General features: G+C 41.6%; 1 protein-coding gene across 1 annotated transcript; it reads left to right on the top strand.

The window, feature by feature from the left end:
* The first annotated feature begins 11,237 nt into the window (after positions 1–11,237).
* On the top strand, positions 11,238–16,698 carry LOC147440546 (squamosa promoter-binding-like protein 12). Its single transcript, XM_086530262.1, has 10 exons — positions 11,238–12,161; positions 12,249–12,424; positions 12,574–13,343; positions 13,472–13,555; positions 13,859–13,966; positions 14,044–14,161; positions 14,253–14,385; positions 14,495–14,663; positions 14,843–15,454; positions 15,803–16,698. The coding sequence occupies exons 1-10, from the start codon at positions 11,479–11,481 to the stop codon at positions 16,277–16,279; spliced, it is 3,330 nt and encodes a 1,109-aa protein (XP_086386388.1). The 5' UTR covers positions 11,238–11,478; the 3' UTR covers positions 16,280–16,698.
* Positions 16,699–22,385: the final 5,687 nt, after the last annotated feature.

Raw genomic sequence — 22,385 nt, 5'->3', positions numbered from 1 at the left:
TGACTTGCCGAGAGTCCCCCACTAGGACGAATCATGTCAATCCAATCCATAGCACACCACCACCAAAGCACCATGGCTTGCATGTCCTTGCCCCCTACAACAAGTGGTTCCTTGGAGCCCCACTGCTCTTCCCTTGCAAGCTGGGTGGAGCCACATCCAGACGTAGACACTCCCCTCAACTTTATTGATCTTTTTTTTTTGCCATACTCACAATTTTTTTCTGCCATACAATTGTGAGTGGATGACGTATATTAATCAAGAAAAGAATGTACAATTATCTTCGAGCAAGTTAGGTGCCTTGAGGGGCCAAAAACACGACACGAGGCTACACATTCCCTGAAATACGAGAGCTACTTAGATAATTACATTTTGATGGTTGGTAGAAGCTAGACTCGAGAGGGCTTTGATTGCTTGAGTCCAATCTTCAGAGTTCTAAAGTTTCTGAAAGAGATGATTACTTCCCTACTTTCTCGAATAATCTCTTTGAAGCTAGCCGTGAGTGGTCTTAATGGTTTGGTTCTTCCACATCTTGCCTATTGGTTCTTCCACAGCTTGCCTCCCAAGAGTAGATCGTTTTTTAAGAGCATGATCTTTTGAGTCTTTTGTAACCATTTACATAATTGGTTCTTCCACATCTTGTCTCCCAAGAGTATGTCATTTTTGAAGAGTAGGATCTTTTGTAACCATTTACATAATTTTCCTACTACGCCTCTCCTAGTTGGGCAGTATTGGAACAAGTGGAGGGGATCATCACTAGTTGTTTTTCACCCTGAGCATCTATTCAAGCCAATCCCTTTGGTTAATATCTTGATCCGAGTTGGGAGAGCCCCCAAAGCACCTTCCATAGGAAGACCTTCATAATTGGGGGCCACTTAGGGACCCATATATTTCTTGCTATTGACGCCCATCTACATTATGGCCCGTGCTTCCACCACTGTACATTTACGTAAAATAGTGATCTATCTTTCTTTTTAACCATACTCACAATTGTGAGTGGAGATGTTATATTAACTCTGTAAAAAATGTACAATGAACCCTCAAGGCACATGTCTCAAGCACAACATGTGCCTTGAGGGGGCAACATTTCTAAAGAGCAACTGGTGGATTCAGAAACAAGAACGTTTTTAAGATAGAAGGGAACTGGACCCAAGATGCCTTTGATAGCTTGAATCCAATCTTCCTAGGCAAGATGTGGAAGAACCAAGCCATCCTTATTGATCTATCTTTTTCTTTTATAAAAAAGTGCTCACTTGAGCTTGAATTGCATTAAAGGCAAAAAGTTACAAAGAGCCCTGATATATCCTTTGCACATGCCATCTTTGTTGATCTATCTTATTGCACACAACAACTCAACCCCAAGTTTTTTCATGAGAATCATCATCCTTTTTAGTAAGAGGAGATTGGTTTCAGAGAAAGCCAACCACTTCAAATCTCCTCCTCTCATAGCAAAAAAAAAAAAAAAAGGTATATTGCCCTAGCTTCTTTGATAATGGGAGAGGGGGAATCTTTCTGAGCTTTAAGCAATACAAGCTCGACTGAGCTTAAAAAGAGGAAAAATGACAGCCATATTCCTAGTGGTTGGCCAATGGAATAAAAAGCCAACTACTTCAACCTTCGTCTCATAGAGAAAGAAAAATAACATACAAATTTTCAAACCCCTAGCAATGGACCTATGAGGTAAGTACCAACTACCTATTTCGTCGAGAGTGTTTATTCTAAATTATGCTTATCATTGTTTGGGAAAGTCTTTTTTCCTAGATGTCCATGTTTCCTCCTTTTGAGATAAAAATCGAAAGTATGATTAAAATTTTCAAAATTTGCAAGAATTTTAAACTATTTCCTTGCATTTGTTTGATGGTTTTGTTGGGGTCAGCCCGACTTGGGCGGCCAACTACAATATGAACATCTTGTAAATGATTATGTAAAGGCATAGAAAACCTAATGATAATCCTCTTTTCATGTGTCCTATCTTCTTCTTCACTCTCCCTCTCTTCTTCTCTCTTCACAACCTCCACAGCTTGCAATGAGCATCCGCAATAGTGTTCACTTCTGCATCGTAAGCCCTTAAAAGTGATATCATAGCTCTTGGTTTTATCTCGGGGAAGTCTTGAAGCTGAGTAGGGCAAAGAAGCTAAGAAGAAGGTATAGTGAAGAGCTTGTTGGAGTCGGCAATAGCTGGTGTAGCCTCAAGAGGACAACTGCAAAGAAGAGATGAAATTCACTGAGAGCTCTCAAGGAAAGCTTGACCAATTAGGTTGGCACACAAAAGGACCCAAGGGGGCAGGTAAAGCACCTAAAAGGGGAGGTGAGGGGAGGGCTAGAGCATCCCTGAGAAGTCGGGAGCACATAGGCAAACCGACATATAGCTCCCCAAACAGTACCCAATCATCGGCCAACCACCATCGATGGCCAGTAGCAGAGTAGCTGTAACGACATCAGAATGAGCATCCGCAATAGTGTACGCTTCCGCATCGCAAGCCCTAAGAGGTTTCTCTTCCTTTTCCCCTGGTTTCAAACCATCTAATCTAAATTTTGAATCAATTCTAGGCTAAGCCGAGGCAAACTTTTTTTGAGCATTGAATGAAAGGAATGGCGGGGCTTTAATAATATATAGATAAGCTAAGCTAAGAAGTATAGGAGGAAAGTATACAATTCTTTTTTTTGGCCATACCCGCAATTGTGAGTGGATATGTTATATTAACCCAAGAATGAATGAACAATTACCTCAAGCATGTCAAGTGCCTTGAGGGATCATAACACACGTTTCAAATCTACGCAGCCCCTCACAGACAAGAGCTACCAGATAGTTACATCTTGTGGAATAGTTGATACTAGAACCGCAATGGCTTTTATTGCTCTAACCCATTATTTAAAGTTCTTGTGCTTTCCAATAGATATGATCACTCCTTGCTTTCTTGAATAATGTCTTTGAAATTGGCCATCGAGCGATCGTTTTTTACGACACGCCAATTCCTAGATTTCCAAACTTGTTTGAAGTAGCAGAAGCAACAAGTTGTGTGCAAATAAGGATGGCTTGGTTTTTTCAACTCTTTCCTCCCAAAGGTAGGTCGTTCTTGAAGAATAGGATCTTCCGGGTCTTCTATACACATTTATGTATATTACCCACGAGGCCTCTTGTAGCTTGACAGTGTTGGAACATGTGAAGGGGATCCTTGCTAGCCAAGAAGTGTACAAGTATGTGGTCATTCTAACATATGGATAAAAAATTCAACCTCACCCCTTGGTTAGGTAGAGGGAGCAATAAAAATGAGAGCCCTATTTAGAAACAAACTCTAAAGATAACATCACCTTAGATGAGAGACAAACACATTTGGGGGGGCAACACATATGCATCAGTTTTATTGGTACTCATTTAATTTTTTATTGTTTATTGACAAATCGCACAACTTTCGTGCAAGGGGACAAAGTACGTTCGTAAGCACCAACTGGTCACTTGGCCACATTGGTCACTTGGCCACATTCAAACCAATGACCTTAATCAACAAGGATGAATGCTCAAACAACTAAGCTAGCTCCTTTGGACTCATTTGTTAAAAATCTTAGATGTGGCACATGTGCATATTTTTTTATTAGTGCTCATTTTTGTTTAATAGGCAATTACTAAACCACATCGCATGAGCCTTGAACACCGTCACTACAATTGGAGTTAGTAGCATGTAAAAGCTCTTGGGTTCAGTTATTATACGCATGCATTCTCTCGCAAAATTATACGCTAAAAATCAAGAAAAGAAATGGCCCTTGGCACGTTCGAGGATATCAAACAAATTAACGCTCACCTTGGTCAAGGGAGTGTCATGTTTGCATACACTTCATAATATAGAAGGCTAGACAAACATGATAACACAAAGCAATCACCAGAGAGGGGCTTTTGACGAGTGCTTCTTTAACGACACTTTTGTTCACACTATAAAAAGGTAAAAGTCACAATGGCCTACATAAGATGATGAGAGGGAGAGTGGCCCCCTCCCTCTTTTAAAGACTAAATCAAAAATAGGGACAATAGTTTATTAGCTTTGACCATTGTCCCATTGTCCACAACTGCTTCTAAGAGTTCTAGGAGTCCACTAAGGCCTTATTGAGGCTAAAGAGAGAATCCTCACCTGAGAATGGTTCTCCTTGTCTGGGGCCATGTAGCTTCTAGATCCATAGCATGATCCCTCTAGGCTTGACACAAGCTTGAGGTTGTTATGTACATTTCTTTTGTAGAATTTAATACATCCACTCACAATTGTAAGTTTGGCCCAAAAAAAAATATGGCTCACTTGCAACATTGAGTGGACATTATTATTTTAGTCGAATATCTACAAAAAACGGTGCAACTGGGATGATGATTCTATAACATCAAAGCAACGTGCAATTCAACTTTAGTATCATGTAGGGAAGCATATCTCAAGCTGAACTAGGTTAGGCAATGGATAGTTCAGTTAACCATAAACTTAGGCGCACTTCTTTGACCATTGGCAATTGCATATAATCTACACACCTTTGTTGTTGGTAATTTGAGTCCATGGCCTGCATAAATGAGAAAGAGTGCGTCTAATACAGTACTCAATGTGGTAGTTGTTTCCTTGTTTCTATCAAGAGGGAACTGTTTCTCTCACTAGCACACATATACCTTACATATATGTTGCCCTATTTATAATACCTAGGAAAAATACAAGGTAGTCATCATTTAGTTGCCATGTGATGCTAGTCAACACGCTTGACCCAACGACTCACAATTGCTACCAAGAATTCCTTGCTTTACGAAGGCCTACCAAAAAGAACATAGAAGCTATCACGTAGTTGGCATGTGACACTAATCTAATCGCAAGCTTTATCCAACGGTTCAGAATTGCTCCCAAGGATCTTATGCTTTGCTAGGGCCTTATATAGGCCAAAAACTAGCCCGGACCACACATCCAAACACATAAAATCATCTATAGAAAGTTTGACACATGCACTTTGGACCTTAGTGCTAAAGTTTGACACATGCATATATTACACGTTTCAAACACATTTTGAAGGACCTTAAATTTTTTCCAAAAGGTTAACAACATAGGAAAAATTGCTAATATTTATTTGTCGTTGGACAACTTATTGTAGACAACTTAGCTTTCAAGTGCAAATAATTATTTGAGGGTTGCTTTACACCACTGTTCCAAAAAGTCTTGATCTTTAGAATCAAGCTAATGAAAAGGTATTTATCACAGACATAATCGATTTTTTTAAAATTTAGCCTTGTAAATTAAGGGCCAATGAAATTACAATTGAGATTTTTCATTTTCAAGCAAGAAATTTATATTATAAACTGGATTATGTGGGCACTACTGTGCAAAAGCAATGCGAAAATAGAACGGATTCTACCGCACAAAAGTTAGGGCTTAGCCGAGGGAGTTAGATATACATCAATCCAAATCATTGTCAATGGTTGAGTAAACTTTAACCTGTGTTTGGTGATCAAACACCAAAAAGGGATCATTGGAAGTGCCAACTTCACTTTTCTTTGTTAATAATGACATGAATCTAAGAGTCCTTGTTGACAATACAAAAAGGAACCAACTAGCCTTGTTATTACATTTGTATGTAGAATAACCATTTGCTTAAGATCTAATCCTCCTTAATCTAACTCACCATTGAGATTGTATTCTTAATACCCCCCTAACCACCCCCCCCCCCCCCCCCCCCCCCCCCCCCCCCCCCCCCCCCCCCCCCCCCCCCCAAAAAAAAGAAAGAAAAAAAGAGAGATCTAATCCTTGCATGGACTATGGGCCCTAGAATCTAGTACTCTCTCTAGTTAGGGAGTCCACAGGGTAGGCAAAAGATTACTTTCATTTGTTGGAACTATAGAGTAATTGCAAAAGTAGAAATAAGTACTCTCCATGCTTTTGAGTCCACTTATAAAAGCCTTGGATCTTTGTTTCCTAGATTTCTCTATTCTTTCAAATCATAATACAACTAATATTTTAAAGCTTTTGACTAACGCAAGTACAAGATTGCACATGAAAAGTGTCTCAAGTTTAAAGAAGGTTCCCACTATGCAATCGACAAGGTTCGCATGAAGAGTGGAAATGTTGGGCAAGTACGAGCGGTTCAACAACTTTGATAGTTATACCACAGAAAGGGAAAGAGAAACTTGTTAAGCTATTGGTGTTTTCAAGTAGAATTCAACGAGGGGTTTTTTTTTATATAGATTTTCCATTTTGCCAAATTTTGTCGAGTTTGAAGAGGAGGTATCTAACCACCTTGTGCTATACCTCCTTTACTTTGGGAAAATCTATTGGGTAACATGTTCCCAATCCATAAGAAGTACAAGCAAAGGAGCTAGCTTGGTTGTTTGAGCATTCATCTTTGGTGGTCAAGGTCATCGATTTGAATGCGGCCAAGTGATTTGTTGGCGTTCACGAAAGTACTTTGTCATTTCACACGAGAGTTGTGCGATTTGCAAAAAAAAAAGAGTACAAGCAAACAATAAACAGGAAGGCTTAAGATAAAGGAGTTGTTTTAGAAACAATTTTGTAGCAAGCTAATCATTTTTTATCTTTTTGGGGGGATTTTGCAAAGCTAATCGTTTTGAATATATTTAGGCATTGCAATAGAATCCTCATGAAAAGGAGAATTAGATGATGATACCAAGATTGACATTTTTAAGAATTTTTTTCAATGCTCCATTTGAGAAAATTTAATATGGAGGTTTTTTGAAGCATTAGAGACACTCTAGGCCCATTAATAATACACTTTTCAACAAACCACAACAAGACACATAAGCAAGATTTTAAGAATATGCTAAATCTTTTATTTTTAAATTGCAGGTGGATCTGTTTCTAGCTTCGAGGTTTTTTGAAGCATTAGAGACACTTGAGGCCTTTTCAACAAATCACAACAAGACACATAAAGCAAGATTTTAAGAATATGCTAAATTTTTTATTTCTAAATTGGAGGTGGATCCATTTCTAGCTTGCGAGTCAGTATTTTATGTCCCTAAATTGGCTCATTTACCCTAATATATTGTTGGATAGTTGAGCAAACCTTAGCTCTCGTCTTGCATTGGTAACCCTGAGAGGGTTTTGCCAGATGTTCAAGTGGGAGAGTGGCATGGGTAGAAAGCGTGCTTTGAAGCTTTGCCAAAATCAACAGAGATATCGTGATAAACTCTATTGTGTGCGAAACCCCTCTAACCTTTAAGAGGGTGAAGTTGAATGGAACTCTAGAAAGTCAATCATAAATCACACACCTCGTCAATAATTCAAACCATCCTTACCCTCACATTTTCTAGAGTTTCTTTGTTTGTTTGTTTGTTGAAACCCACAATCGATGACACCTCACAAGTTATGGAAACAACTGCCCCCTTATCACAAGTCCACGTGATAAAGTAGAGAAATAAGAGCAACCATGAGCTTGTAATATCCAGCCAATATAACTTCTTTCAAAGCAAGAACTTATAACCCTAAAACATGTAGTTGGTTTCTACATGTAAAAAAACTTGTGCTATTTCTTGGCCATAAAAGGCCATGCCTAAGAGATGATGCAGAAATGGGTGATGAGCAATAATAAAAGGACATGTGTCAGAGAGGATGCACAAATGGGCGATGAGCAGTAATAAAAGCCGTGACTAGGTCATAAATTTGAATAATCATAAAATTAGTGCCTCGCAATGAGGTTTATGTAGTGAGATAACATAGGAGAAACGAGTGTAACAAGATTAATGAGAAGCGGCAAATTAATGGGGCATGTATAGCTTGCTCACATGAAGTTGAATCCTGTGTGATTTCTTATCATTGACATGAGCCTTTTTGACATGCAACTATCAATATGTGCAGAAATTATTTATTGGTTTTAGTAGGAAGGGCATTAGACCTGATAGCACCTTGCAATATACACACACGTGCGCGTGCACACAGACACACACATGCACACACCATGTTATCGACTCAAGAATAAATAGGGATGAGTACTATTTATTTGATAGGCTAAGCGCCACATCAAGGACGAATATCAACAGAAGTGTTGGATTGGTGGTCTTCCTCGATTGCGGTGTAAATTTCTCATTGGCAATATCAAAGTTTCAAAGTCATGAAGTGCAAGTTGCTGTTCTCTTTTGGTTTCCCAATCACTTGAAAAAGTGTTGTCAAAAAGGCACTAATCACCACCTCATCATCAATCCTTTTTATGGTTGAGACCCTTTCCATTAGCTAATCAATGCATTGAGTCTTGCTCAAACTCATTAATGGAAGCTCAATATGCTCAAAATTGAGTTGTATCAATTTAAGCATCCTTAATATGGGGTCTCCCTCTGCTCTCTCTTGTTCACCTTTCTTTCTCATAGATACAAAAGCATGATGGTGGAAACGAGCTCAGAAGCAAGGCAATTCCATAGTATGCTTCAACTAATGATTGAACTTGCAAACTTGTGCATCAGATCTCTCTCTCTCTCTCTCTCTCTCTCTCTCTCTCTCTCTCTCTCTCTCTCTCTCTCTCTCTGAAGCGACTCTCCTGTTACATCGCTTCACTCGTCATTTGCTCTCTCACTCACTCTTTTTTCCCTAGGATAGCTGAAATTACATGCTTACAAAGATCTTGGTGTGTGTGTGTGTGCACGCATGCACACACGCGCACACACACACACACACATGCACACTTGTGTGTGATGCAACTGATGTTTTCATCTTCAAAAAACTACTATGGACATAAACCTTTTCATCTCTGTCTCTGTCTCTATCTCATTAGGCTTTTGGGGTGGAGGTCTAGCCAATCAAGTTTGATGAAATGATTAGCCCATTCCTCTATTAAAGTCAAGGGGTAAGTTCTTAATGTGTAATCTCGATCTATGGAGAAGTATTCCCACAACATTAAGTTCTCTTCCATAACTTTCTCTTGAACTTCATTCTACGACAATGATCTTGGTTTAAGGTGCCTTACCCCTTGAAGGAGATAGCCCCTCATCTTTGATTTGGAGCTCCAATAATAGCAACATATAACTAGCAAAACATAACCTTAGATTAAAGAAGAGACACAAGGATTGTAACTAGCTATACGGAGTTTGTAGCTTATGAACTCTATACATAGCATAAACTTTGAAAAGGACAAAAAAACTATTTTCTTGTGGAACTACAAGTCTTAAGTCATTTATAAAACCAATACTTAGTCTGTAATATGTTTGCCTACTATGTATGGTTGCCTAGTTTACGTGTCTGAAAAAACGCATAATACTCACATAGACAAAAATACTCAAGGTGTGCGCCTATCAAAGTTTGTTATATGACTACAGAACCAGGCTATGATAGTACAAGTCGATTAATCCACCTCATCAACGTCAAATAACCAAGTGTATGGTTCTCTCCATCTCAGAGGGTCTTGTATTGACTAAAGCATGCCTTCCTAAGATGCTTGTTCTTTCTCAAGACCTTACTCATTGATCTTCGCAATCCCAACTTTAAAATTGCCATCATATTGCTGGTAAATGTCTCTCCAAGAGAATGAGCAGTGTTTTGGACCAGCTGGCTCAAAAACAATATGACGCCAACAAGCATATGAGCTTCTCTTGTCTCCCAGTGCCATTCAAAGTCTCACAAATAAGATATGACACTCTACAAAGTATGGATTTTGGTTCCTTCGAGGCCCTCGTCTACACCTTGTGCCTATCAAATGTGATTTAATTGACAACATGTACATCAAGTGAAGCTCGTGGTATGCTTTTATGTGACCCTTAGCTCTCTCCCTCCCTCTATTCACTCGGAGCAAAGAAGCTGTTCAAATGACCGTGAGGTTTGCAACTTGTTGGAACAAGTTGCAAACCTAACCTCTTGTGTTTACTGAATGGATTTTAACAAGAAACTTGTGGCAACAAACTGTCGCTTAGCTTCATGTGGGTGGGGAGGAGCAGGACCACAACGTGATATAAGACTTCTCTTAGGGTTGTAGGTTGCACACAACCCACTTCAAACATGAACATTAGAACACTCTCTCTCTAATCGTGCCCACACTCACTCCTTTTAGCACATATCATACCTGCAAAAGTCCTCTTCATCTGCTTCTCTCTCTAGTCCCCACACCAATCTTGGAGAAAAACCTGGGTTTGTGTAATCCCACATGAGATTTACCTCTAATTTTGAATTTGAAGGTGAGGAAGCCTACAAAATTTAGAGAAATTTTGTGTAAAAATCTTCAAGTTTAGTCAATTTACTTCTACAAATTCTCATAAGTAGTTTACCAAGATTTTTTTTTTTTTTTTTGGAGCTCTGCCCCACACACTTGCACTTGCACAAACACTAGCAAGCTGTTCAAATGACCGTGAGGATTGCAACTTGTTGGAACAAGTTGCAAACCCAACCTCTTGTGTTTACTGAATGGTTTTCAACAAGAAACATGAACTTGTTGGCAACAAACTGTCACTTAGCTTCATGTGGGTGGGGGAGGAGCAGAACCACAACGTGATATAAGACTTCTCTTAGGGTCGTAGGTTGCACACAAGTTCACAACCCTCTTTAAACATGAACATTATTAGAACAGTCTCTCTCTAGTCGTGCCCACACTCACCCCTTTAGCACATAGCATATCTCCAGAAGTTCTCTTTATCTTCTTCTTTCTCCCGTCCCCACACCAGTCCTGGAGAGAAAAACCTAGGCTTGTGTAATCCCAACTACAAAATCTGAGATTTACCTCTAATTTTGAATTTGAAGGTGAGGAAAACTACAAAATTTAGAGAAATTTTGTGTAAAAATCTTCAAGTATAGTCAATTTACCTCTACAAATTTTCATGTGTAGTTTACCAAGATTTTGGTTTTTTTTTTTTTTTTGGCGAGCACTGCCCCACACACTTGCACAAACACTAGCAAGCTGTAGCCATGGTTAAGTCGAATTCTTAAGTGGAGGATTTACGTACTTGGATGTAACCTGTCAAGTACATGTGTTCAAGGTGTGTGTGTGTTTTCCGATCATTTCCCCTCGTCTCCTTCTAAGCAGTTTTAATGCCCGCTGATTCTGACCTTTTTTCTACCGCTCCCCGCTTTCCCTTCTTCTACTTATCGGATCCTTACTAATAAGCTTACCATAGCCAACGCGTCGTCCGTCGTCACTAAGCGCTGCATGTGGTTCATCCTCTCGCCCATCGCATCAGTAGCTAGGGCTTCCTCTGCGACAAGGTCAACCTCTGCATCGTCCAATTCTGATGCAGGTTCTTCGTTTTCGTCTGCTTCCAGAGCTCCCATTGATTCGTCATCCCTCCTGCTTCGGTTTGTTTGAGCACAATTTCTTCATCTCCAACGCTTCCCATCTCAGATTAATGCGTGACAGCTGTGTATGCGATCCACACGTCTCCTTTTGAAGGTTAACGACCCTCAAGGCCTTGCCGGTCCTTCAGATTCTGTTGAACTTGACTAAGATTGCAGCACATTTGAGCACTGAAAGCATGTAAGAAGTTTTGTGACAGCTTTTTTTTTTCTGGTTCGACCAACTGGCTGCAAACTCAGGGTTTGAAGCATGGATACAGAGGCTGGACCCCAGGTAGCTATACTAGATAGGTTTGGCTATGGAAGCCATCGATTTTACCAACACCATTTAGCAGCAGGGAATGGCTATGGTACTGTATTTGGATCAAAAGGTGGCCTAACCGGGAGGCTCAATTCAAATGTTGAAGAATCCAGTCCAGAAGATTATCATGAAAGCGCACAGTGGAAGGGTTTCTCTTCCTATAGTTTTCAGAGTGCACATGTTGCAAAAACCACACATATTTTTGATGTGGAAAGATCCCACTATACAATGGCCTCAGATCTTAGACTTGATATGGCAGATGGTAGTGCTGCTGCAGATCTTTGCGCGAAAGAGCAACGAAGAAAACAAAGTGTTTTCAACAATTCTAGGTCCATGCACCAGGTCAGTGCAACAAGGAGAGAAAGCAGTGTAGAGGAGGATCCTGGAAGCTTGTCACTGAAACTATCATTTCCAAGTGCAGATGACGCAACAAATGGAGCTCGAAATGCTAAGCGGTTTCGCCCTTCATCTCCTGGAAATCAGTCTCCAGTATGCCAAGTAGATGATTGTCACACAGATTTGAAGCATGCAAAGGATTATCACAGGCGGCACAAAGTTTGTGAATGTCATTCAAAAGCACCCCAATCTCTTGTGCAAAATGTTCTGCAAAGATTTTGTCAACAATGCAGCAGGTAAGAGCTGTCTGCGTAGTTGCAAACATGCAGTTGGAATATTCATTTCGTAGTTTATGCTGTTTGGCTTTTGTCATTTGTTTGCAGGTTTCATCCTTTACCAGAATTTGACGAGGGCAAGAGGAGTTGTCGTAGAAGACTGGCTGGTCATAACAAGAGAAGGCGAAAGACTGACGTTACAACAAATGGTACCCCTTTGTCTGAAGTTGTCAAAGGCACCGATCATCTTCTTAGTTTAGTTGCCCTTCTCTCACAGCTGCAAGGTATATATTATGGTGCCATTTCTGGTATCTGCTTGTAAGTTAATTTATTGCCCAAAGCCATGGTTCATGTTTTTATAGCACTATGATCCTTGACATAGGCTCATTTTTTCTCCGTAATGCTAAAGCATGAGCCTTGTTACAAATTGCAGCGGCCAAAGTGAAGGAGAAGCCTGATGGTCACAGCACAGAGTATGAGTCCATTTTGCAGTGTCTCAGAAAGGCAGCTCCATTCTCATCCTTGCCTCCAGCCTCAACTGTCGGGTTACCTCAGAGCCTCCAATCAAACAGGGGTCCCCCACAGTCGAATCAAGAAACTCAAAGAGGGGCTTCTAGTCCTTTGGAAGGTCTTTCCAAGGATGCATTGGTTTTATTTCTTCGCAATGTTCTTCAGGCTCAAGGAATGGCTCCACAAGGGAGAGCACAATTGCCAAAAACTCCTCTCAATGAGCAGAACATTCAAGCTTTGTACTTGCATGCTGGGAGTAGCCCTGAAGATCATTCAAGAAATGTATGTGCGGATAGTTTGCCACACGTTTTGGCTGGTAAATTGAAGTCGAGTAGCGAGTCAGACCCAGCAGAGTTATCATCCAGGCCAGGCACTACAAAACAGTATCTGGGACGCACAGATTCCTTTTCTTATGAAGAAGGAGATCCAGATTCACCACCCAATAGCACAGCAACAAGGCCTCTTGAGGAGCAAAATTTCTTTCCAATAGAGCATGGAGCTGGCAGAGGTGCTCTAGCTGATGTGGGGGATAGAACTGCTCGTAGTTCAGGATTAGATTTTCAAGAAGAGGACTTAAACTTATCACCATGCTCCCTCCAACCGGAGTCTGCTGTTGGTTGTGATAAACAACCTAGTGACAGTTCAGAGTATGGGTCTGATCATTCACCGTCTAGCTCCAGCTCCAATGTGCAGGTATACCCTGAACCTTTCTTATTATGATCAATGAGTGTGTTATACATCTCACATTTTATGGACTCTGCTGTCTCACATTGCTGAAGTTTTTACTGTTAACATTATATGTTGTGGGTGCTCTAATGTAGGAGCCGAAGAAGAATGGACGCATTATTTTCAAGTTGTGTGACCCTACACATGTTGAAACAATGACTCGAACACACGAATCTGAGGTATGCATTTCAAGACGTTCCGTAAGTATTGGGATGACACGAAGCTGCACTGTCGCTTAAGGAAAATGCATAATTTGCAAATAAATGCTGGCTTCAAAGGTTTATGGGAAAGAGGTCCAGTTTCAGAGGATTTATTTTTTGAGAATGTTATGTGCATTTTTTTAAATTTTGAAACTTAACAAATGGGATACACATGGCATGTAATGGGATTTGATATTAGTATTATGCCTATCCACACCTCAATTTTAAAGCAGGATTGTGCGTGTGAGAGCTTATGCCCTGCTCGTCTTTTTTATATGGCAGATACAACAATGGTTGTCTTTGTCTCCTTGTTGTTTAGAGGGATATTTGCGTCCAGGCTGCATTCTGCTTACAGTTTTTCTCTCGATGCCACAGAGAACATGGGAAGAGGTGCAGAAATGACCTGGCTTGATCATTATGGCTGTATACTTAATCTTTGGTCATAACCTCTGTTTGATCGTGTACAGTTGGTTACAAATTTGCGAGGGAATCTGAAAAGGTTGGTGCGTTTGGCTCAAAATGATCTGTGGACAAAGGGAAGGATAATAGTTCAAGTGGGGCATCAAAGAGCATTAATTGTGAATGGTGAGTTGGAGAATATTCAATAATCAATCTCAATGTTTCGATTATCTTTGCAAATGCATGTACGACTTATGTCAATGCTCTATTGCTGCAGGTAAAGTGAAAAAGGTCAGATTCACGAGAATCTTGAAAGGCCCCCAGCTAAGGTCTGTTCGTCCTTTGGCTGTTGTAGCTGGTCAGGAGGCCACACTCTCTGTATGTGGAGACAACCTTGTTCCAGAAACAAGGTGAGCAGCTAATTGGTTGAATTTTTGTAGTAGCAGAAAACACCATATTCAAGATGTTTTGATTCTCAATTGTTGCTGTGCTTTGACTGGTTGTGGTGTGACAATGCAGGATTGTGTGTGTGTACCGTGGAAGGTATGTTCTTCAAGAAGTGTCCTTGTCAGGCTCCAAAGCGGCTGGTTTTGATTCCCGTTCAGGCTGTTCTACACCTTGTAGAGAGGTCCAGGAAGTTCATTTTCCTGGTGGTCCACCGAATGTTTTGGGTCGTTGTTTCATTGAGGTCAGGCTTTTTGACCTTTCTGGTTTTCTCCTTAATCTAGTGAGCCTTGTTATTGCTGTGAACTTCTTTACCTTTGGTTATCTGCATGTGTGCACTGGAAGAACCAGCTTTATATTGACTCACTCATTTTTTTAATTTGAGACAAGTTGGACACTTTTTAACATGGCCATCGTTACCAGGTGGAACATGGTTTTATGGGTAACGCCCTTCCTGTGATCGTGGCCAATAAAGAGATTTGTTCAGAGCTTCAGTCATTGGAGGTGGATCTGAATTCAGATCTACGTTGGGAATCTGAACAAAGTGGGGAAGATTCGTCGGATGAATCTCGTGGTTGCAAAGAGGTTGAAGCAATGAATTTTTTACATGAGCTGGGTTGGATATTTCAGAGTACCTCCGAGCGATCAACCGAGTATACCAGTGTGAATGGAGATCCTATGTCCCAAATAGGCTTATCTCGTTTCAAAGGGGTGTTAAAATATGCTATTTTGCGAGACTGGTGTGCTGTTGTCAAACAGCTTTTGGATTTGTTATTTCTTTTCGGCATCAAAGATAATGCAGAGGTACTTCAGGTATTGTCTGAGGTGAATCTCGTTCATCAGGCTGTCAAGCGGAAGTGCAAACCCATGGTCGATTTGCTACTGCGTTATATTCCTATTGGGAATGGACCAAGAAGGTGCAATATTTTCACACCTGTGGTTGAGGGTCCAGGGGGGTTTACTCCCCTTCACGTTGCTGCAAGTATGTTTGATGCTGAAGAAATCATTGATGCTCTCACTGAGGATCCAAATGAGGTATTTAAATATTTGAGGCCTTTTTTGTTTTCTAAGCATGGTTGAGAGGAAATTTTCATGATTACTTACCATAATTATTATGATCACGGAGTTTCAATGTGCATATCGGGTAACTTCTGTCAGAATGAGACTCCAGATTTTTAAGGGAAAATGTTCTCCAGCTGATTTTGTATTATTGTGATGCTGTTTAGAGAAGAGGCTTTTTGTTTTATTCGAGATAGGTGGAGATTTTTTGCAGTAGCTTGAGTCCGTATGAGTTTGATGAATGACTGTGGGATTTTTCTTTACTTTGTCTTAAAGAACCATGCAAAGATGTGTATGTCTTAGCGCGATGATGTTTGGCTGCAGGCTGGTTTGCATGGCTGGACGTCTTCTTGCGATCATTCAGGACGAACGCCTGAATGGCATGCGCGGAATCGTGGGAATCTTTCATACATTGAATTGGTGGAAAGGAAGCTGACAAGGAAGCATTCACCATCTGTGAGAATTACAATCTTAGATGTAGGAGAGAGCTCTGCTGGAGGTAACACGGATCCGAGTTCGAGGATTGAGTCTGCGGGCACAGCAGCCTTAGAGATTTCAGCTTTTACAAGAAGAGCAGCATCAGGCTCTGCCCAAGTCTGCAGGGATTGCAGAGCGGCCGCAAGGCTTCGCCCTGTGAGGTCGTCCAGATCGCAGAGCAGAATGTACAGGCCATTGATGATGATGATGGTGACTGTTGCGGCCGTCTGTGCGACTGTTGCCCTTCTTTCCAAGACTGCCCCGATGCTGGATTGCGTTTTGTACTCCTTGAAATGGGAGGGAATAATGTATGGGCCAGTGTAATTTCATAATTTCTTCCATTATGTTAGTTCCTAACAGATGCTGTCAAGGCTTCATATTTAACCATCAATCGAATTTACCTGTAAGAGCCGCAATGCAAATGGTGGACATATAGCAAACAGGACCCGGAGGCAGACGATATTGGAGGAAGGATGGACAGCTTGGCTGTTTCTTAGATGGAAAGCCAAGCCATTGACATGCGCTGGCAAATTGTAAATGGATGGAGTTGGCTATTTCATGGCAGGGAATTTGCCCATGTGGTGAAGTAGGATTTAATGGAGAGCTTGCTTATTGTATTACAGTGTCCAAAGCTTCTCCATCCCGCATACAGATTCTTCAAGGTGGTGAAAAGATATCACAGGCCCAACAAGTCTTGTTGACAATTCTATTATAATAAAGCGGTACGACAAATTTTATCACTGCATCTATATCTATACTTCCCCCTTTTGATTACATGCATTTCCACATGCATTTGGAACTGGTTAGTGAAAAGTTTATAAAGTATAGTTAGTTTATGTAAGGTGTCATTGTCGTTGATAAATTGGTCTCTCTCTCTCTCTCTCTCTCTCTCTCTCTCTCTCTCTGTGTTCCCCCCCCCCCCCTCTTTCTCATGGGTGGGTGGTTGTGTGGAGAGAGAGAGAGAGAGAGAGAGAGAGAGAGAGAGAGAGTAAGAAGAAGAAATTGGTTATCCCAATTCCCTCTGGAGTATCAGGTTTTGAGTTCAAGACTCGTTGGATAGATCTTAGAGGGGAGTATCAGGTTTCGAGTCTTGAGAGAGAGAGAGAGAGAGAGAGAGAGAGAGAGTAAGAAGAAGAAATTGATTATCCCAATTCCCTCTGGAGTATCAGGTTTTGAGTTCAAGACTCGTTGGATAGATCTTAGAGGTCTCTTGGGACTGTTCCTACGAAGTTAAAAGTCTCTCTTCTTCTTCTCTCTTTCCGCTATAAGTGCACAGTGGTTTATGTCATTCTTGTTGGTGTGTTAAGGTTATTATGTGCATTCCTAATATTAGCCCCCTTAACCAATATGTTTGTTGGAAGGTTTTGATTGCTTTGACCAGTTGCAAAGTGCAATAATGTAGTTTCAGTTCGAACTAACACCTTTTAGCAAATAGACCAGTAGCAAAGATCTTTTCAAACATGGTCTATCTATAAAACTATTTCCCCACTAACTGAAAGAGGTGTTTCACTAGTGTGTACATTGAGGCTATTGACATGTCTTGTCACAACTGCGTATATAGCTATTTGTAAATTTCTGAATTAGTTACTTATAAAGCTATTAGTACAGCCTTCACATGGTGATTACTAATGAACATTTTTTAAAGAAGCAAAGCACTCGACAAATCAAGTCCATGAAGAGAAGAAAATAGGTTGTCACTAGATGTATTCTTCTACCTTATCTTGTTACCCTCAATTTGTATGCATACATTGTAGTAGAAAATCTTTTTTCCACCACCAACTACTTCAAATTTGAGGGCCTACACAATGGCGGTGGCATCACCTTGCTGCAAACACGCTTTCGGTAGACGGCATACTGTGGCCTCTACTCCAATTGGAAGGGACCTGGGTTTGGGTGTAAGCCCTGAGTTCTTATCCAAACATGGCCCTCAATTAGCATTAGTTATACCATGGTGTGATGTGGCAAGCAGATGTGCAATATAGGAAATCTGAGGGACCAGAGGCTCTACACTATCTTGTATGGGCATGTTTCAAATGGGATTCAAGGTGGGGAGTATGTGGGCCATTCGATGCACATTTGTCAATTTGGGGCTAAATGTAAATTCGAGTATGCGCATAAAGTTGGGTCATTTTGCATCCCAACATCTTGAACCCATGACCTAGCAATGTGCTCCAACCAGTATGCCTACATGCAAAATGTTGGGGATTTTGGTGCGTCGTATTGTAAATGCGGACGGATTTGAAAATTTAGGGCAACTTTGCAAATCTTGGTTGCTGATCAAACGGCCCACGATCTACACGCACCCTCATTTTTGCCTCTACCCTTGATCCCATTTGAACATGCCCGTCTGATATAGGTTTTTGGGTGGTTTTTTTTTTTTTTTTTTTGGGGGGGGGGGGGGGGGGGGGGCGGGCTGAACACCAGTTAGGGGCATTTACACATTGAGCAATTAGGCGGCATCCAAAAACATCGAACTGTCACTAAGTGATGACGTGGCTCCGCGAGAGCATTCGAGAAACCCTAACCCTAGCTCTTGTTGAAAACCCTAATTTTGGAAACCCTAACCCTAAAATCTATCAAAAACCCTAAAACAACGAAAACCCTAACCCTAGGACAGTAGGGTTGAACCTGGAATTTGCAGAGATCTGATGACGTGGCACCGTACGGCAGAATCCGCTTTTTGCGACGCAATCTACGGCAGTTGCGTTTCTCCACGCAATTTGAGAGAGAGAGAGAGAGAGAGAGAGAGAGAGAGAGAGAGAGAGAGAGAGAGAGAGAGAGAATGAATTCTTTTGCTTTAAAAGTTTGAAAGCTCTAGAGAGAGCTTGTGAGAGAAAAGAACCCATGCTTTATTTTAAGCTTTTGGGGCTCTGCTTTTGGCATCCCTTGTAAACAATAAATAAGTGGATTGGGCTCCCACTCTGCAGAGCATCTGGACGCAGAATCTGAGAGTGAGACCCGGACCACTCTTGTACTTTGAACTGATTAATACAAAAAGAAATACCGAAAGGGGCGCCAGTCTTTGGGGCCAATATCTCTAGGCACGGAACTCCGCCGGGCCAGTGCAAATCTATTGTGAACTGTGAATTGTTTTGAAGTGGTTATTTGGTGCTGTCGTGATTGATTCTTGACTTGGAGTGTCCAAGTGTGTTACAGTGGTATCAGAGCACGGCCGATTTCTCTTCTACGAGAAATCCGATCCCAATTTTTTTTTCCGCGGCGCCTATGGCTTCATGCAAGGATCAGTCGACTCCCTCTGCATCCGGAGATGCGGGCAAGGATCACAACGAAGATTCCGGCAGAGAGTATGGCCCGCCTCGGCCTACTCAGGCGGAGCAACGAGAGATGAAGCGTCGTCAATTGATCGGCGATGCAACAAAGATGATGCTCAATTTTGCGAAGGACCAAAATTGGCAAAATGTATGAGCGAGAGCAGTGGCAAAAAACCACACCACCACCTCCGAAACCTGCTCTCAAGAAACCTTCTGCTCACAAGACATATTCAGAGAAGGAATTAGAAGAGGTGGTTGATGCACGGATTGCTCATCTTTTTGACGCGCAGAACAAAGCTAAAAAGCACGGCAAAAGGCAGAAGAAAGGCACTGACTTCCCGGGTTATTTGGGTCATCAGTCGACATTTGATAAGGCAAAGAAACAGAAGAAGCGTGTTCGATTTGAAGGAATACCCGATTCTTCTTCTTCTTCTTCTTCTGACAGTTCTTCTTGCTCTTTGGATTCGAGCGAAGAAGACAAAAAAGGCAAAAAGCGAAGCAAAAAACAACGCTTCGAAAAGGGCAAGAAGAAGGCAAAGAAGTCTAAATCTCGCCTAGTGAGTGACGGTTCTACAGGGGACTCGTCTACAGACAGTTCAGACTCTGATGACGACAACTTTTATGCGAACAAGAAGAATTTTTATAAAGCTAACCAGTATGACTTTTTGGAAGATAAAAGCAAGAAAGCTCGAGAGTTTAAGGAAGGTGGATAGTCAGTCAAATTTGACACTTTTTCAGGATATAAAGATGCTTCGAAGGCTGGGTCTTTTACAGCAGTTTAACGGCACTTTCGCGGGAGGACGCTACTCAGAGTACTCCAAGATTCGGAGAGCTGCCTCTTATTTTAAGGGGAATGCTCGGACGACGACAGGCCTGAGAGTTCGAGAGCAGTTGAGGAACGTGGAAGCAAAGGCAAGATGAAAACAGGACTGGTTCTAGATTGTGTGGGTACCGATCCCAACACCATGTACGAGAGTACACAACTTTGCCGAGCTTGGGGAAAAGTGAAAGACCAACGGGCCCTGATCTTCTTTGATGGAGGAGCCAAGGCCAACTTCATTTCACCAGAATTGGCGGCGCGGCTCGAGATCACTCCCGATCAACTGGGACCACTTGCAGAGGCTGTTCTAGCGGCACACGGCAGGGACGTAGCCATTACACCTGTCATTGGCAAACTTCGGTTGCATTGTCAGGGGTATTTGGGGCATAAGGAAATTTTTATAATGCCTTTGGAAGGTTGTGATGTTCTCTTAGGGATTCCCTGGTACCACAAGAACAACGCCGTGGTCGATTATCGGGTGAGGAAAGTGACATTGACTACAGAGAAGGGCATAACCATTGTACTCGACATTAAACTGAAGTGCGAGTCTACCCCTATTGTATTGGCTTCGGCCATTTCTAAATTAATGAAATCCAGTCTGTTTGTTTACTCGATCTTTATGAAAGAATTGAGCGATAAGGATAGGACAAATATGTCTAAACTTGATAAAGAACGCCAAGATTTTCTCCACTCTCACGCCGATTGCTTCTCACAGGGTCTATCAGGAGAGTTACCACTTGCTTGTTGTGAAGATCATACCATTGATCTGATACCTGTAAGCGCACCACCGAACCGGCCACCTTACCGTGTGAGCCGAGCACAGAATGAAGAGATTATGAACCAAGTGAAAGACCTCTTGGAAAAGGGTCTTGTCCAGCCTAGTACTTCACTGTATTGCTCTCCAATGTTGTTGGTTTTGAAGAAAGACGGATCTTGGCGAATGTGCATCGATTATAGAGCTCTCAACAAAATCACCATCAAGAACAGATTTTCGAGTCCTAGGATCAATGATATACTCGACAGATTACAAGGATCCTCGTGCTTTAGCATGATTAATTTGAAGAGTGGATATCATCAGATCAGAATCGCGCCGGGAGACGTCTACAAGAGAGTTTTTCGGACGACTTTTGGGTTATTTGAGTTTTTGGTGATGGCTTTTGGCTTAACCAATGCTCCTGCGACATTTAACCGGATGATGGACATGATTTTTAGAGAGTACAGGCTATTTGTTGGCACTTTCTTTGACAATATCATTGTTTTCTCCAAGAATGAGGCAGAACACAGAGATCATCTGCTTTAGGTCTTTGATGCATTACGAGATCACAAGTTAGTGATTAATGCAAAGAAAAGTGAATTTTTCCTACCAAATGTTAGGAAATAAGACGTAGCTAAATAGATAATTGAGTAGATTACTTAATGGAGAGAGACAGATTTACATACACGAGATTATAGAGTAGAGAGAGAGAGAGACAGAGAGAGAGAGAGAGAGAGAGAGAGAGAGAGAGAGAGAGAGTACACACGATATACGTGGTTCACCCAATGTGGGCTATGTCCACGGGAAAGCAGCCACTCAATGGCTTTAGTACTTCAAAACAAGAAGTAATTTACAAAGGGATTATACCCTTAATGAAGCTCCCGCCTTGCTTCACTCTCACCACCTCACACTCACCTTGTTGCATCAACTTCACACTATGAAATGTGTGTAGAAATGGCCTCCTTTTATAGGCCAAAAGGGCTGCCCTCTCTTATGAGAGATAGCCATGTGTAGCCGCCCTTGTGCGAATAAGTCCAAATCGGACCCTCCAATCCGCCCATGTGTGGCCGCCCTTGAGAAGACAAGTCCGCTTTTGAATTCGGCCACCGGCCACCGGCCATTGACTTCCGACCACCGGCCACCGGCCATTGACATCCGACCACCGGCCATCGACCATTGACTACCGGCCACCGGCCAACCGACCGGTTGTTTTCCGACCACTTTCCGGCCGCCGTCCGGCCATAATATTCCGGCGAAAAAAAAGGTTGCCCCTGATTCTTGTCCGTGAAAAAGGCCTTTAAAGTTGCCCCTGATTCTTGTCCGTAAAAATTTTGGTTTCCGGTGAGTGATTTTCCTTCACGCACGATGGCTTCTCCTCATAATGGGGGCCTTACAAATGTGCGCTTTTACCACAGAAAATTACAAGGGTAAATCAAGCTCCATACTTAACAATCTCCCACTTGGAGACTGATCTCCAAACCAAACCTGTGACTGCTTTCCATTCTGGCTTCTTATCCTTGAATGCCTATTGAAGATGAGCAAAAGCTCAACTTCTCCTTGTTGACCACCTTTGTAAACATGTCT

This window comes from Adiantum capillus-veneris, chromosome 15 (assembly GCF_014529385.1).
Source record: "Adiantum capillus-veneris isolate H3 chromosome 15, ASM1452938v2, whole genome shotgun sequence".
NCBI lineage: Eukaryota > Viridiplantae > Streptophyta > Polypodiopsida > Polypodiales > Pteridaceae > Adiantum > Adiantum capillus-veneris.
The sequence above is the reverse complement of the archived record's forward strand: the minus strand, read 5'-3'. Positions and strand labels throughout refer to the sequence as shown.